Below are 15,370 nucleotides of genomic sequence, written 5' to 3' on the forward strand. Positions count from 1 at the left end.
AGTAAAATGAAGAAAGTACCAAGGGGTATAGACACTTAGCTAAAGTTTTGTACAGCTACCTCTGGGTGGCAGAAAAAGAATGCAAACCCAAGTTGAGTGACAGAAGTTACAAGATGAGAATTTTAAGGAACAATAATTGATGAGTCCCAATGACAGCAGAAAAACCCAGTAAGAAAAAAACCCAGATGATTCTCTTTAGATTTTGAAGTTTGATGATCAGTGGTACAGTATTGAGAGTTATCTTAAATACATTTTATGATCAATCAAGTGTCACCCCAAAGCAGGTGAAGGAGTGAGAAGGAGTATACTTGCAAAAAGTGAGGTTCTAGAAAATGATGAATTTTGAATACTGGGGCAACGATGGCTTTATTTAGGCTGGGTGAAGGTTGGGTATAGTTGCTGAGGGATGTGAAAGACCCTGAAAAGAAGTTTAAAATTCAAGAGCAAGATGAATAAGATGAAAACCCAGACTTTTCTCATGATGCTTCCATCAATCCAATATATCACAGTGATAGATCACTCACAACAGAGAGAACATAAACTAATAAGGGAAGAGAACGCATCACACCAAAGCATTTTGCCTGAAGGAATGGGTTTCCTTTTGCTAGGACATAAACACAAACATCATGTGCTATACAATGATGTCTTGGTTAATGACAAGACTCATATGTGACGGTGTTTTGTAAGATTATATGGCCTAGAGATGCCCTAGCCATGAGTTAATTAAGTACAGTCTATGATGTTCGCACAATGATGAAACCACCTAACGATACATTTCTTAGAACATATTCCTGACATTAGGTAACCCATGAAAAAAGTATATATGAATGTACGTATGTACGTACACACACACACACACACACAAACGGCAGGGGGTGGCGGGGGCAGCAATGATCAAATGCTATTAACTGTTTTTCTAGTTTGGTAGAATTGGGAGGATTTCATTTGTTTGCTTACCTATGTTTTTTAAAGTGAATATGAATCTTCCAGGGAAAAAGTATCAATGGTTTATTAATAAAGAAGTTAAAAATTGGGCTGGGGATGTGGCTCAAGTGGTAGCGCGCTCGCCTGGAATGCGTGCAGCCCAGGATCCTCAGCACCACATACAAAAAACAAAGATGTTGTGTCCACCGAAAACTAAAAAATAAATATTAAAATTCTCTCTCTCTCTCTCTCTTTCTTAAAAAAAAAAAAAGAAGTTAAAAATGCATTTTGCTTAAGGCAATGGTGAAGAGGTAGTTGCATTTCTACGGGTATCAGTTGAGGCTTTGGACCCCACAGGTCAGGCCCAGTGGCACCCTGGGATTTAACTCAAGAGCCCTGTTACAGGCAGCATGCATTTAGCAAGAAAAGTGTTAGGGCTGAGACAAAGAGACCCCTTCCTTGGACCATTGAGCTATGTATTTTTCAGTCTCTTTGTGGTCAGGTAGTTGAGGGATGGTACCTGCATGGAGAGCTGACCCTGTAGTCAATGGCCTTTTATCAGGAGAAAGCCTCTAATCCCAGGTCCAGGGAATCTGTGTTGCCAAGGACAAAACTATGCAGCGGGGGCCCTCAGGAAAGAACACTGGGCAGTTGTGGGGATGCCGACAGATGGGTGCATTGTGTGAGTTGGACTTTCCTTTGATGGTAAAAAAAAAAATGACAGCAATGAATCTTAAGGTCCTCAAGTCTAGCTGATCAAATAAAATATCAAATGTTCACCCTCTCTCTATGCTTTTTCTCTCCCACTGCCCATGGTATTTTATTTCTTCCACCCCATCTTTTCCTTGTCGCCCCCATCTTGCTCCATTCTGTTTTCTGAACTCTCTATTCTTGTCCTTCAATCCCAGTTCTCTTCTTTGTATACAACCCTTTTTGTTTTCCCCCCAACATCACATTTTCCCACCATTTTCTTTCTTTTTTTTTAGTCCTAGATTTCTCCTTCCAATCACAGCATTTTCTCTTAACAGGCTCCCATTCAGTATTTTCTCTGTTAAATTCTGGGCTTCCCCTCTGACCCCACAATCTTTTTGGTTTTTCCCTAGTTGGTTGTCTTTGTTCATTTTCCAGTCACTCTCAGGGGTGTCTCTTATCTCATAATTGGCAAAGGAGCAGCTCTCCCCAAATCTGACTTGGGGTCTGAGGTGGTTCAATAGCAATCTGTCAACCCCCCAATATGTTAAGTATGTCCCAAGACATTAAAAATAAATAAAGCCTGGTATTCCCTGCCTTCACAGAGGTATGGACGCAAGGTTAACAATTATTCTCATGCATCGCTCTGAGACCTACTGCAGAAACATATGTTCTTGGGGTGATGTATTAGCTAAGAACAGATTATACTCAACTGGGCAATGAAGTAGCATTGAGTTTATCCCATTTCATAATTTTATATTTGACTTCCCATATTCATTTTGTCCAGCCCTATTTTTTAACCTCAACCCCTAATTAAAAAATGTTTGAAGTGCTACTGAGAATTCTTATGAAAAGGCTCAGGCCTGACCTTTTTTACCTGTATTGAGAGTCATGTGCTCATGTTTCTGTTTCTATATTCATCTCTAATTTCTTCTTGAGTCCTGGGTCCTACTTCCTGTACCCTGAGGCTTGTACAGCATGAAATAGATCATCAGCTGATTAAAAGTACAACTAAAGAGGAAACCAGTATAAAGGGTGGGCAGTAGGCCAGAATAAACCTCTAACTACCAGGAGACGTAGAAAACTGGTTAATTCAATACCTTAGATGGTCTTTCAGTGTCTCTGTGTATCGTGAAGAGGAATTGTTTAAAACAGGTTGCTAGGCCCCACCTCCAAAAGTTCTGTTTCAGGTGGGTCTGGATTGGGGCCTGAGAATGTGCATTTTTCTCTTTTTACTTAAAAAAAATTGTTTGCAGGGTTGGGGATTGAACGTGAACTCCCGCACATGCTAGGCAGGTGTTCTATCAGTGAGCTGCACCCCCAACAGAATGTTTATTTCTAACAAGTTATGGACTACAACTATACTGATATTTAAAGAAAAGTATGTCATAAATCATTTTTCAAACTAGATAGAATGCAGACTCTTTTTAGTGATCATCGTTTTGTGTCCATGGCATGAGGGGACACCCATGATATAACATGGGCCAAGCAATGGAAACACAAGTGTGTGGATGATGTTGCATGTGCCCAGCCCTTGTGGGGTCTATGAGCTACTCCAGTTTCCATTGTACTACATGGTAATTTCTACAGTAGAGAGGACAGAACTGTAAGTTTATCTTTGGATAAATTCTTTATGCTGCTTTTCTAAATAAAGACTGATTAGAGGCTTGTTCTTTGAACTTTTTCTAGAATGTTTTTCTTTATTAAAGTTTAGTGCAGAAAAAATTGTACTTGTTTGAAGGCTTTGTTTGGTTGTTCATCTCTCAATAAATGTGTTTGAGTCTGGAAGCCATCAATTCTAGGGAAAAGCTTTACAGATATCTGGTGAATTTCCAAAGACAGTGTATACCCTGAGAGCTGAGTGAAACAGAATGTGTGCTTATTGCTTTTCTTTGTTAGTACCAAAATAGATTTGTGTTTATTTGCTAGAAAAAAAAATTTCTAGCATGATTAAATGGTTCAGACATTAAGTGGTACATTTTGAAAGTGCTGCCTAGCTATATGGCTTCCATTAACATCTGTGGGAGTTTAATCCTCCGCATTGCTTTGAAAATGTAATCTACTCAGAGGCTAAGAACATTTCTGGATTGTGGAATAAAATGGAAACATTAACAGATAAAACATCAGTGAGCCTTCTTAGAATCCCACGACTTTTCTCTTAGGAAAGCAGAGACCATTTTATGATCACTGCCTGCATGTTAGCCAGAATTCCTTAGCAGCAACACTGAGGTTATGCGCATATACTTATGGGACCATAGTCCAATCATATGGTCTTTGAGTCAGTTCTACCTGTCATTTAAGAAAAAGATGGACATATCATTGGAGCAGGCTGTATACTTTAACAGTCGGATATAGGTTTACTTTCTAATTAGATCATATGAGGGCCACAGGCCTTCAGTAAGAAGAATATTTTCTTCCGTTAGATCTAATATTCATCTTACAGTTTTTGAAAATATTAAATGAAGTCATAAAGCCTGAGTAGCCCTTCTGACCTGTCCAGAGAATGTTCTCTTTCCAGGGCATGACTGAGGCTGTTGGGAGCAAGAGTAGCAGTAGGGGTAAAAATACCAGGATTCCAGAGTGGGAAGAGAAATAGTAGTCACCAACAATACTAGCTATTTGTGATGAGCTTACTGTTTGCCAGCTCACTGATCAAAAATATGATTACTTTGTGCAAAAGTGCAGAGAACTGCTTCTTCCTCAAGAAGTACTAATGACAACATGTATCTGTAATGAATATAGGCAGGATTGATGCCCACCTGGAAATATGCAATACATAAGCTAGAGCCCTGGGTAAGTAGTAATAATGGTTTGTCTCAATTCTAACAAAAAAGTCTTATGTGAAGACATTACTATACCTCTTACAGCTTAGTGAAGGGGCTATAAAGAAATTAGTAAAAGTGGAAGCAACACAGGGCAGACACTTAATAGACCAAACACTTAATCTGTATAAACTCTGTTCTAAGCACTTTACTAAATTTCATTTTATCCTCACAACCCTGCAAAAATTCTGTTATTCCCATTTTACTGATAAGAAACTGAGGTTTAGGGAGATTAAGGAAAATAACCACATTTTCACAGAGAGCAAAGTAGCAGACCTGGGATGCAAACCCAAGATTATTTTACTATTCAGCAGAAACTCTGAACTGTTATACTATGGTGTCTGCTTATCTTTCCTTGTAGCATGTGCTCAAAATCACTGTCATCAGACATCCTCCTTAGTCATGCTGCTCCGAAGAATTCTCATCTTTCTTTTCCCCTTAGCCTTGGCATGAGCAGCTCAGCTCTACATTTTTATTACTAAGCATCTGGAACATTCTGATTTCCCGCAAAAGTATAAAAGACCCATGGAAACTATTGGGAAGAGTTTTTAAAATGCAAATCTATTCATCTGGTAATCAGTCATGTTCTGGTTCATGAGAGCTCTCATCTCTTTTGACTTACATTGGTTACTTCGTCTATTACCAAAATTCTTACATGCATGGCCTGTTTCCTGATCAAGTTTCCAAAAGAGCAGAAACCAGGTTTTCTATGTCCTTATGTCCTTCTCCAAATCTACCAGTTATGATTCATCATTGATATGAAGGGATAGTATCAGAAGTTTCACCAAAATAATTGAAATATTATTTCTATTCAGAGACCACTAGAAGAATTGTATTCGTGCTTCTGTTAGGGGATATATCTTTGCTTGGTACTTTGTGTGTTCGGTACATGTCAAATTTTCCCAGTTAATGAGTGGGCACTCAGGGGAGTCATCGGGCCTCAGTCCTTTATGTGGTGTGTGCACAGCTTAGTGCTTTAAACAGAGTAGGCCCGGAGTGATCAGTTTTTGAATGAATGACTACACAAAATACAATTGAATCCCAAGGAAACAGCAAGTTCTTATCTTAGGTTAAAAATATCTAGATTGGTTATAAGTGTCCCCGATTAGATCAATCCACATGAAGCATAGGTTTTGTGTTAACAACATTAAGTTCTAGCATATCGTGGACATTTTTATAAAACAGAGTGTCTCTAAGGTAATTCAGCTGGAGATATCTTCCAAAAAGATGAATGTACACCTGCTTCCTTCTGGCCGACACATTCATGAGAACGGATGGGGGTAGGGAAGGAGAAGGAACCAAATTTGCAAGGCAAAAGGAAAAATATTTTTATTAGGTCAAATTGATTAATACTTTAAAACTTAATAAATATTTTTGTTAACCATCTACTCTATGTTCATTTTCTGTGCTTGCCTACATTTTGCAAAATGCCGTAATACAACAAGACTTGTCCTCAATAAAGGTATATTTGGGTTAAGGATGTAACTCAGGGGTAAAGCTCTTGCCTAGCACATGCAAGGTTCCAGGTTCGACCACCAGCAAATATAGGAGAAAATGTATATTCTTAGGAAGTATGAATCAAACTGAAATGAAATGTTCTTTTTTACAGTATTCCAAAACCAGTTCTGTTAAAAACAAACAACCTTTTTGAGTAGATAAGAATTCAGCTATTGAATCATGGCTTAACTAAAGTAAGAATTGGGGCTGTATTTCAGGGGTATTCTCATTAAATGAGTCAATTTCTTTTGTTATTAGATGGCTCTGCATTTCTGAAAGAAAGAAACTATCCCCCTTCAGAGGGGTAGACTGGTTAAGGTCACTGCACTGCTTCTATGATAACTTGGAGAACCAGTTAAGAAAAACCAAGCATTTAGGAAACACGTCAATCACAATCTTATCTGATAAAGGACAATCAGTGAACATGTGTTGCAACAGAGGCAAGTGGTGCTGCAGTCCTTGACCACCTCACACAGCTGGAGCTTCAGTAGTTAATACAGAGGCTGAGGAGAAGTGTGTCCCATAAGTTGGGGCTAGAATCATAGTAGGCAGTGGCTTAGTAAATCTGAACATTGAACCAGGTAAGTTATAATAGGCTGGATACAGAATCTAGGCAGAAATGAGGTCATCTGGATCCAAGCAGCTACAAATCCCAGAGGGCACATTTTCCAAGACCTGTTCTATGTTAAGACAAATTCCCAGCAAAGAGTCCTGTGGTCGTGTGTTTTAAGTACATCCTGATGTTCTGTGAACTCACTGTGCCACATTTCCCCTTAGCATCTACAGAAAAATATTTTAGGTAATACTGTCATGGGACCATGTAAAGCTGCAGACCGAGTCTAGGCAAGCATGGAATGGTGGGCCAGGCATTGAGTCAAAGACCAAACACAACAAATTAAAAAAATAATTTTTGAACCCCCTCCCCCCCAAAAAAGATCAATTACAATCTTCCATAAACAATATTAATATAATATGGAGTAAATAATATTAATAGAACCACCCTATTGTAAACAGTAATTCCAATTTTTAGGAGCAACAAACACATCAACTATCAATTTATCACAGTTGACAATCTAAAATTAGTTGTTTATCTGAAAGAGAAAGGGAGGGAAGAACAGAGGGCAGGAAGGGAGGAAGCTGAATGTTCATTTCTTCACTTCATATACTATGAAGTTCAGTGGGTGAACTTTGGAATTTTAAAGGTATGAAGTAATCTCTGCTGAGTAAGCGACGAACGATTGGGAGGAAACTGGAAAGGGGAGTATAACTAAGCTAAACCCTCATCTCTCAACAAAAGTACAATAAACATTTCTTGCAGATGATTAATAAAGAACCGATTTTAGAGCTGGGAAGAACTACCACTATATTAAAACAGTAATGATCAAAAATGTTTCCTTTCTGTGGGAGGAGAGGCAGATCTAGGAGTATTTTCCTCTAAAGTTCAAAATTGGGTTTTTTGTATTATGCAGTTATAAATAAAGAAAGGGGATGGTGTTGAGAAGGCAGCTGTGGGTTAGATTTCTGTTCTTGTAGGAGTCTGGGTTGTGGAGACTGAACATTTATCACAATCATTGGAAGGGCTAACTGAAACAGACTGCTGGGCCTACCCCCATGATCCTGGTTCAGTCTACTGATCTGGTTTAAATACATCTAAATACAGATGATGTTGAGGTGTCTGGTCCAGGACCCATGTTTTGAAAACCCTCATGCCAGGGCAGCATCAGTTCTGAAAAATTTCGCAAGTCACTGTGAACTGATCTCAAGAGTATAATATCACGTCTGTAGCCTCACTTCCTACCAAAAGCAATACAGACATTATCTAGAAAGATACTCCTTGTGGGTATAGAAAATTTAAGAATAAAACGAAAGAGGGTAGTTAAGCCAGATTGTCCGATGCCAGAGATGCTATAAGAGTGTCTGGATTTCACAGGAGATGGAGGGGTACAGATTAACAGTTCAAAGCACTGCAAAGACACAGCAAAGAATAAAAGCATTCTCCCTCCCCTGGGATGCACAGTCAGTCCAAATGTTGTCACTACACACTCCTGGAAACACCTTTCACATTTGCTGTTGGCACTGAATACAAAACTTCAAAACTATTTTGAAAATTATATATATATATATAAATTATATATATGAGAGAGAGCGAGCACGCTAGGCATTTTTTTTATTATTTGTTGCTCATAACAATACAATGATCTTGACATATAATTTTGATTCAAATGGGGTATGAATTCTCATTTTTCCACGTGTACAGGTTGCAAGATCACATTGGTTATACGGGCATGTGTATGTGTGTATGTATGTATATATATATATATATATATATATATATATATATATATATATATATATACACACACACACAGCAATACTAGTGTCTATTTTATTCTGCTGTCCTTCCTATTCCCCCTCCCTTCTCCTCCCCTCCCCTCCCATGTACAATGTTGAAAACAGAATTAGGAAATGGCCACTTGTGGGAGGTAGTTCATTTTTCCTTATTTTGTGGACATAAAAGAATCTTCAGATATGTGCAAACAATCTAATTTAGGTTAGTAAATTCAAGTGAAATTTTGGTTAACTTGAAAAGATGGAAGGGATCCAAAAAAATATGTTTTGTGTGTACACAAAAAATTGGAAATAGACACAGCCCTTAAACTGCCATATGTGAGGCAATGGGTTTGATCCTTAGCATCACATAAAATAAAATAAATACTGTGTCCATCTACAACTAAAAAAGTTTAAAAATCAGAAAATAAAATAGCTTACAAGGCTAGCAGAAGTTTTAATGTTTGTATAGGAAGGAATTCAACAAAGTAGTCTGCTAGCAGGTATATGTCATTTCACCCTTCTAGCTGCACAAAGCTCAAAATACTGAATCAGCAGCCAATACCATGAAAAAAATACACAGTTATGGATGTTATACATGTACCTATGCATCAAGCATTAAATTAGATTCATGGTGCAATTTTATCATGATAGAAGAAAGAAGTTATCGTTAACATTTTGAAAACAAGGAAGCAGAAACCAAAACATCACCCTACATACAACATAACTTATTTTGATATTGTTCATTCTAGGCTTTTTCCATGGGGGGGTGGGATGTGTAATTGTCATACCATATTCCTAATGTCTGTATTTTCCTTTTAAAATAAATTACTTTTCAGTAATTTATTTCATTGGCCATTTAGGTTACTTGCTACCCACATTTATTCATTTTATATTTATTTATTAAGAATCTACCTCTCTTAGGACCTTGTGGATCTTATATTCTTGGATAATATCATTAAAAGTAATAAAACATATTCTTGACAAAAAAAAATACAATTTAAAACTTTTTGTATCTTACTCCTTTTCTGCAAAGGGTACTACATTAGGGCTCCTGGGAAGATGTTTTGAAAAGTGTGACCCCTGTGGCCTCTTATTAACTAGCAATTCATTGTAGGAGCATAGACTGATCTGGGGAAGATACCCGAAAATCCAAAAACTTGTTGAAATAGTTCAGTCATTCAAGCAAATTAGGGAGTTCAGTAGATCACAGAGGTAGATTTGAAGTCAGTGTGGAAAAGGTGGATAATTCATTATGATTGGGTCTACAATACGTGGTTGCTCATCTGAAGAAAAAAAAAAAAAAAGAAGCCATGTCCCTTCCTTACTCTTTTAGGTATGTGGAAAATCCAAAAACCAGCCAGGCATGGTGGCTCACACCTATAATCCCAGTGAGATTATAGGAGACTGAGGCAGGAGGATTCTAAATTGGAGGTTAGCTTCAGCTATTTACATGACTGTCTCGAAATAAAATGGGAAGGGCTGGAGTTGTGGCTTGGTGGTAGAGCACCTGCCTGCCATGTGTGAGGCACTGGGTTTGATCCTCAGCACTGCATAAAAATAAACATTATGTCCATCTACAATCAAAAAAATAAAAAATAAAATGGGAGAGGGTAGCTGGGGATGTAGCTTAGTGGTGAGAACACCCTTGGGTTCCCCCCAGTACCAAAGCCAATACAAATAAAAATGAAAACAAGCAACACCCCCCTCAGAGAATATAGAGTTGATAATTTTGTTTATACAAAAATGTAGCCTTTTCACATGACACGCAGAAAGAAAAGAAATATATGTAACTCACACAAAAGATTATAATCTATAGGTATGACACATTCTTACAAATAAGGAAATCCTTCAATGAAAAATAATGAAGGATGTAAACATAAAACAGACTTATAAAAATTAAACTTACAGGGCTGGGGTTGTGGCTCAGTGGCAGAGCATTTACCTAGCACTTGTGAGGCACTGGGTTCGATTCTCAGCAGTGCATATAAATAAATAAAGGTCTATTGACAACCAAAGAAATATTTAAAAAAAACTAAACTTAAAAATCCTGAATGCAAAATAATGAAACATTATTTTTCCCAGTACATTTGTAGTTACTAAAATATCCATAATCATCATACAATGTTGAAGAATATAAGGAGGAAGAGATTATCACACATTGCCAGAGAATGTGTATTTATGTGTGTGCATGTAACTGAGTGTGTATACAGGTATATATAAATAAAATTTGGGGGCAATTTAGCAATTTCTGTTGAAATTTTACATGTACATAATCACTCTCACAACTTAAAATATACATGCAGACACACAAACACACAAACAGAATAAGCTATGCCTCACATTTTTTGCCCTAGGCCAGAGTAAATAAATTCAATTTACTGATCATACAGATTTATTCTCCTGGAAAACACTGGAGCATTGAATTGTTTATAGTGAATGGATCTTCTGACCCTCACTGATCTCACCCTTAACTCAATCAATATTACATCATGTCACTTAGGCCCTATAGTCTGTTTTCTAACGATTTCATATACAAGTGTCCCTTAAATAACTTGAGGCTACCTCTATTTTTTTTAGAGTCTACCCAGCGCCTAATGTACTCTACACACTACCTGATACATGTCTACTGAATGACCGACACATCAACAGATGTTTAGAAATCTCATGGATATAAAATATAAAATGTAACAATTTACATAGTGTTCCATGAGTATATACCATACAGAGCAAGATCACCCTTAATCACTTTACCTCTAGTCTAGCAGGGTTTATGTGATTTTTTTTTCCCCCTGAGGGAATGTCAGTTTGCTTAACTCTTGTTATGTTGATCTGGTTAGTTTCATTACCATGAGAGCATACCCTTGGTAGGATTACTAATTTTTGTTTGGGTATCTGTTTGTGAGATAGTTTTTTGGGATTGGATATCTTGCCTAATATCCAGAGACTTATGTCCAGAAACTTGGGTCAAATCCCTAAACAAATATGAGCTGTGTAATGTTGGACAAGTAGCCTAATATTTCTATACCTCTCTTCAGCTGTAAAAAGAGGATAAGATTCTCCCACAAGATTATTATAAAGATAAAATAAATTAACATCAAAGTATTTGACAGTCAAGAAATGATAAATGAATAAATAAATGATTAAGTTCTGGATGGTGAGTTGATACGATTAGTTGCTTCTCTGTCACTAGATATATTTGTCATGTTTAAAAAAAGAAGAAAAAGCATATACTAAACCAGTGGTTGTGACACTTTATACTGTGTCAGAATTTTTTTTTTTTTGTTAAAGCAACGATTGTTGAGACTTGCCCTCTGAGAATTTATATTTCCATCAAGTTCCTAAGGGAGGCTGATCCTGCTGACCCAGGGGCCAAGTTTTGAGAACGTTCTTAAGCATTCCATAATGAAAAGCATCTTTTCAGCTTGAAGGGTGAGATGGACTCTGAGGTTTCGGGTGTTACCTTGAACTTCAGATACCCCCCATCACTACCCCACTGTGCTGTGCTTGTTTGCCCAGCATTGGAAGGGTCAGCCAGGAAAGGGGCTTTGTTTCCTGCTTTGCAGCCTCAGTAGCAACAGTGTGAGGAAAGCTCATCACTGGCTTCTTTGAGGGACCAAAGGAGGCTTCTCCCTTTTGCCTGCTGCTACATCCCAAGCAAACTCATGTCTGAATCTTAACAAGTCCGGACACCCAGCCAGCCCATTCTGAATCTGGGTGACTGCAGGGAGTTTAACATATAACAGAAGTGGCAGAAATTGGGACCTTGGTCTCTAATTTTTCCTACTCCTGTTTAATCTGTCATATGAAAGAAAACCCCCAAAACAAGCCCAAAAAGTCATGACTGGCTGTCTCAGGAAGTAGTGGCATTTAACAACCTCCAGGAGAAAGTAGCAGGTAGTGACCAAGGACACAGACTGGGGCAAGACTGACTTGGGTTTGAACTTTAGCTCTGAAACACATTCACTGTGTGACTCAGGATTAGTAATTTCATTTCCATGAGCTTCAGCCTTCTGTTAACAGTTGCCTGTATTTCTTCCTGTTTGTTCTTTTTTTAAACCTTACTTTTTGGTTTTCCAGACAGAAGTGTTATATTTGCCGCTAAATAAAGATATATTACCCACTTCAGAGGGCTGAAAGATTTAAATGGGATGTTATATATCTGAAGGGTTTATTAAAGTACCTGATACAGTAAAGACCTTGCATCTGGTAGGTGCCAGGAGTAGTAGCAGTTTTTACACCCATGAGACACTACTTCTGTTTTATAGGAGGGGTTCACCTTAAAGAAAATGTACCAATTTCAAAATCCACACAAGAAATAAATTCGCAGTAGTCTCAGGCATACAGGCCCACCGTGCCTGGCTGGTACAGGAACATGCACAGGACAAGTTCTCCATCATCTTACAGTGAGGGAAAAGGAGCATATCTACTATCTGCTGAAAGATGTAGATTCTAACTTTAAAAGATAGAAAACATGCTAAAACAATGTGCATATTTCTCCCATGCAGTCACAGCTCTCTACTGCTGTTTCAGCTTCCTCAGGAGAAGACCTGCCCCAGGACTAAACAGGTGGTAACAAGATGGGCTCTTGAGAGCCACAGGAGAGGGGAGAACACCAACACGCCACAACCCCGCTGTACAACAGTTGCTTTAAGAAGGGACATGCAGAACATTTTTGGTGCTGTTTGCTCTCACACTTGGCTTCTCATTTGCTACTTGAACCTCAGCCTTTCATTTAACTTATGATCTGACAAATTCAACCAGAGAAGTTGGAAAAAAAGATCTCATTCTGTAAGATGTGTATGTAGACAGGCTGAATGCTGGATTTCATCAATTACCAGAGAAAGAGTACAAAGACTTTGTGTGTTATAGGTCTGGCAAGCAATTCAAAACTGAAGAAAATGTTCAGAAATTTCAATTCTCATGACCACATTAAGCAAAGATTAGTGAGGGGTAATTGTTTGATGCTAAGGAGGGTAATAGCTCAGTAAACAAATTCATGAAATATTCAGTGCATCTAGGATTGCTTTTCTCTTTAAACATAAAAAATCTGAAACATAAAATCCTAATCCTCCTCCTTTGTTTACAATCAATGCGTCTTGTAAAAATGGACTCAAAAATAGTTCAGGTTCTTTGGACACAAATATCTGCTAAAAGCCCGCATGAACCTTAATTCTTTCTAAATACAAAGAAACAGTGAAAAGAGTATGAAAATAGCATCAATCTCTACAATGGGAGTTGGAATGAGGGGAGAAGTAGGGATTCCCATCCTCTCCGTCCTCAGTAGGCACAACAGTCAGAGAAGAATAAGAAACCTCTGAGCAAGTTTTCAGGACAAACCACATCTCCCAGAAGTCATTAGAGACTTAGGGAGAAAACATAATAAGAGAAGAAAACAGCAGGAGAAGAAAAATAAAGTGAGGGCCCTGTCTAGTTAATAAACATTTTCCTGGAAACGAATGGAAAAGGGCAAAGTGGTGCTGAGACTACACACTTAATAGCTGCATATCTATTATTTACATTTTAAAAATTCATTGGCAACCATAGTGCTGGCCCCACTTATTCAGCACATACAACGTGCAAGCATTATAGTAAGAAGAGTCAAGGATGGAAAAATGCTTTGTCATTGATTTTTTAAGAAATTAACACTATAGTAGGGTAGAAAAGACGATGTATACAAATATCTATAATATGTAAATAGTTGGTGATATTGTAAAATGCAATAAAATGGGCTATTTATTATAGAGTTCAGGTGAGTAAGGTTCTGGCTTTATGAAGACACTGAATTGTATGAGGTGGGGAGGGAATGAATTAAGTTAGGGCTGGAGGGATTTATGGCTTTAAATGAATGTGCTCAAAAACCTTCAGATCATGAATAGCTCCTCAGTACACACTGCACAAGCAATATGGGGTCCTCTAACACTTGGCATGTTACAAATGAGAGGAGACGGGAAGATACCAAGTAATTTCTAGAACAGATTTCAAGTCTGTTTCAGACTAAATGAAGCAGGTCCCAGAGGTTGCTCAAGCCAATCCTCTGTTGATTCTCTTTCTTCAGGAAAGAGTTCAGAAATCCAGCCAAGAGTCTCTTAAACTCCACCTTTGATCTTGATAGGAAAGGAAGAAGTTGTGGGAAGCTACGATTTAACTGTCACCAGTGTAAAAGTGACAGAGGCTTAGAGTTACAGGGAGAGGAGAAACATCACACTGTGGGAAGGTGAGCCTTGCTATCAAGAAGGTTCTCTGGATGGAAGTGCGGGATAAGCAGAGGGGGATTCCGTGGGGTCTCCATAGTGGCAGCTGCACATTAATCACCAGCTGCATGAGGATAGGAGAGCTGAGCCTGCTGCCCCACCTTTGATTTCCCTGTGCCCTTCCACACTCGAGGGTCATTGACCTGGCCCTGCTCCAGGGAGAATAATTTAGCTCCAATTACTTAAGCTGCTTTATGGGTTTCACAGAGAAAATCCCCTTTACAAAACCAGGCAATGCCATGCAGAGGGCACAAACTCATTTTCTCAAATGCTTTTCTTTTATAAACAATTGGAATTAAACAGTGACAGGGGTGGGGCCTGCTTCTCCCAGCTCAGTGGAAAACCTCCAAGGCAATGCTTCCAACAGTTACCAGGACCACAAACATTTAAGTGTAAAAACCATTTAAGGATTCAGACTAAGAAGGTTTTTCTTTGGGGACAATACCTCAGAAAAGAAAACAATGAAGGGGAAGGACTTTGGTTCCCTTCCTCCACCATCCCCCACCACAAATCTGCCAATAATCAGTAAATAACTCCCCAGAGGCACACAAGTGGCAGTCACCCAGCATGTACATCTGCTGTGTTTGTGAGACTTGCTTTGACATAGAACTGCCAAATATAAAATTTATTCACCTCCGTGCTGTCATAAACTGCTCCATCCCAGGGCAGGAGCACTGGGAGGTTCCATGTTGGAAGAGGGGAAATTAAAGACCACTCATTTGCATTTTTCAGCCCAGGTTCTCTTACTAAAATACCCTAAAACCACAGACCATGTCAAGGTGTTGAGTTCTATTTATCGCCCCAGACTTCAGGAAGAAACTGCGCAGCAGAATAAGGTAAAAAAAGCAGCTACCT

The 15,370-nt window shown here is 38.4% G+C and overlaps 2 protein-coding genes across 23 annotated transcripts in view; one reads left to right on the forward strand and one right to left on the reverse strand.

Moving 5' to 3' along the window:
• ANK3 (ankyrin 3) overlaps nucleotides 1-15,370 on the reverse strand; it is a 508,367-nt gene that overhangs the window by 270,588 nt on the left and 222,409 nt on the right. The window lies entirely within an intron of this gene.
• The window catches only part of LOC308634041 (melanoma inhibitory activity protein 2-like), a gene marked incomplete at both ends in the record, with an annotated part of 120,304 nt that continues 119,101 nt past the window's right edge, over nucleotides 14,168-15,370 (forward strand). Inside the window, 2 exon segments of the mRNA XM_081267629.1 lie at nucleotides 14,168-14,223; nucleotides 14,320-14,478. Coding sequence (XP_081123755.1) covers nucleotides 14,168-14,223; nucleotides 14,320-14,478 — 215 coding nt within the window.

This window comes from Spermophilus citellus (assembly GCF_964194105.1).
Source record: "Spermophilus citellus genome assembly, chromosome: 15".
In the NCBI taxonomy this organism is placed as follows: Eukaryota; Metazoa; Chordata; class Mammalia; order Rodentia; family Sciuridae; genus Spermophilus; species Spermophilus citellus.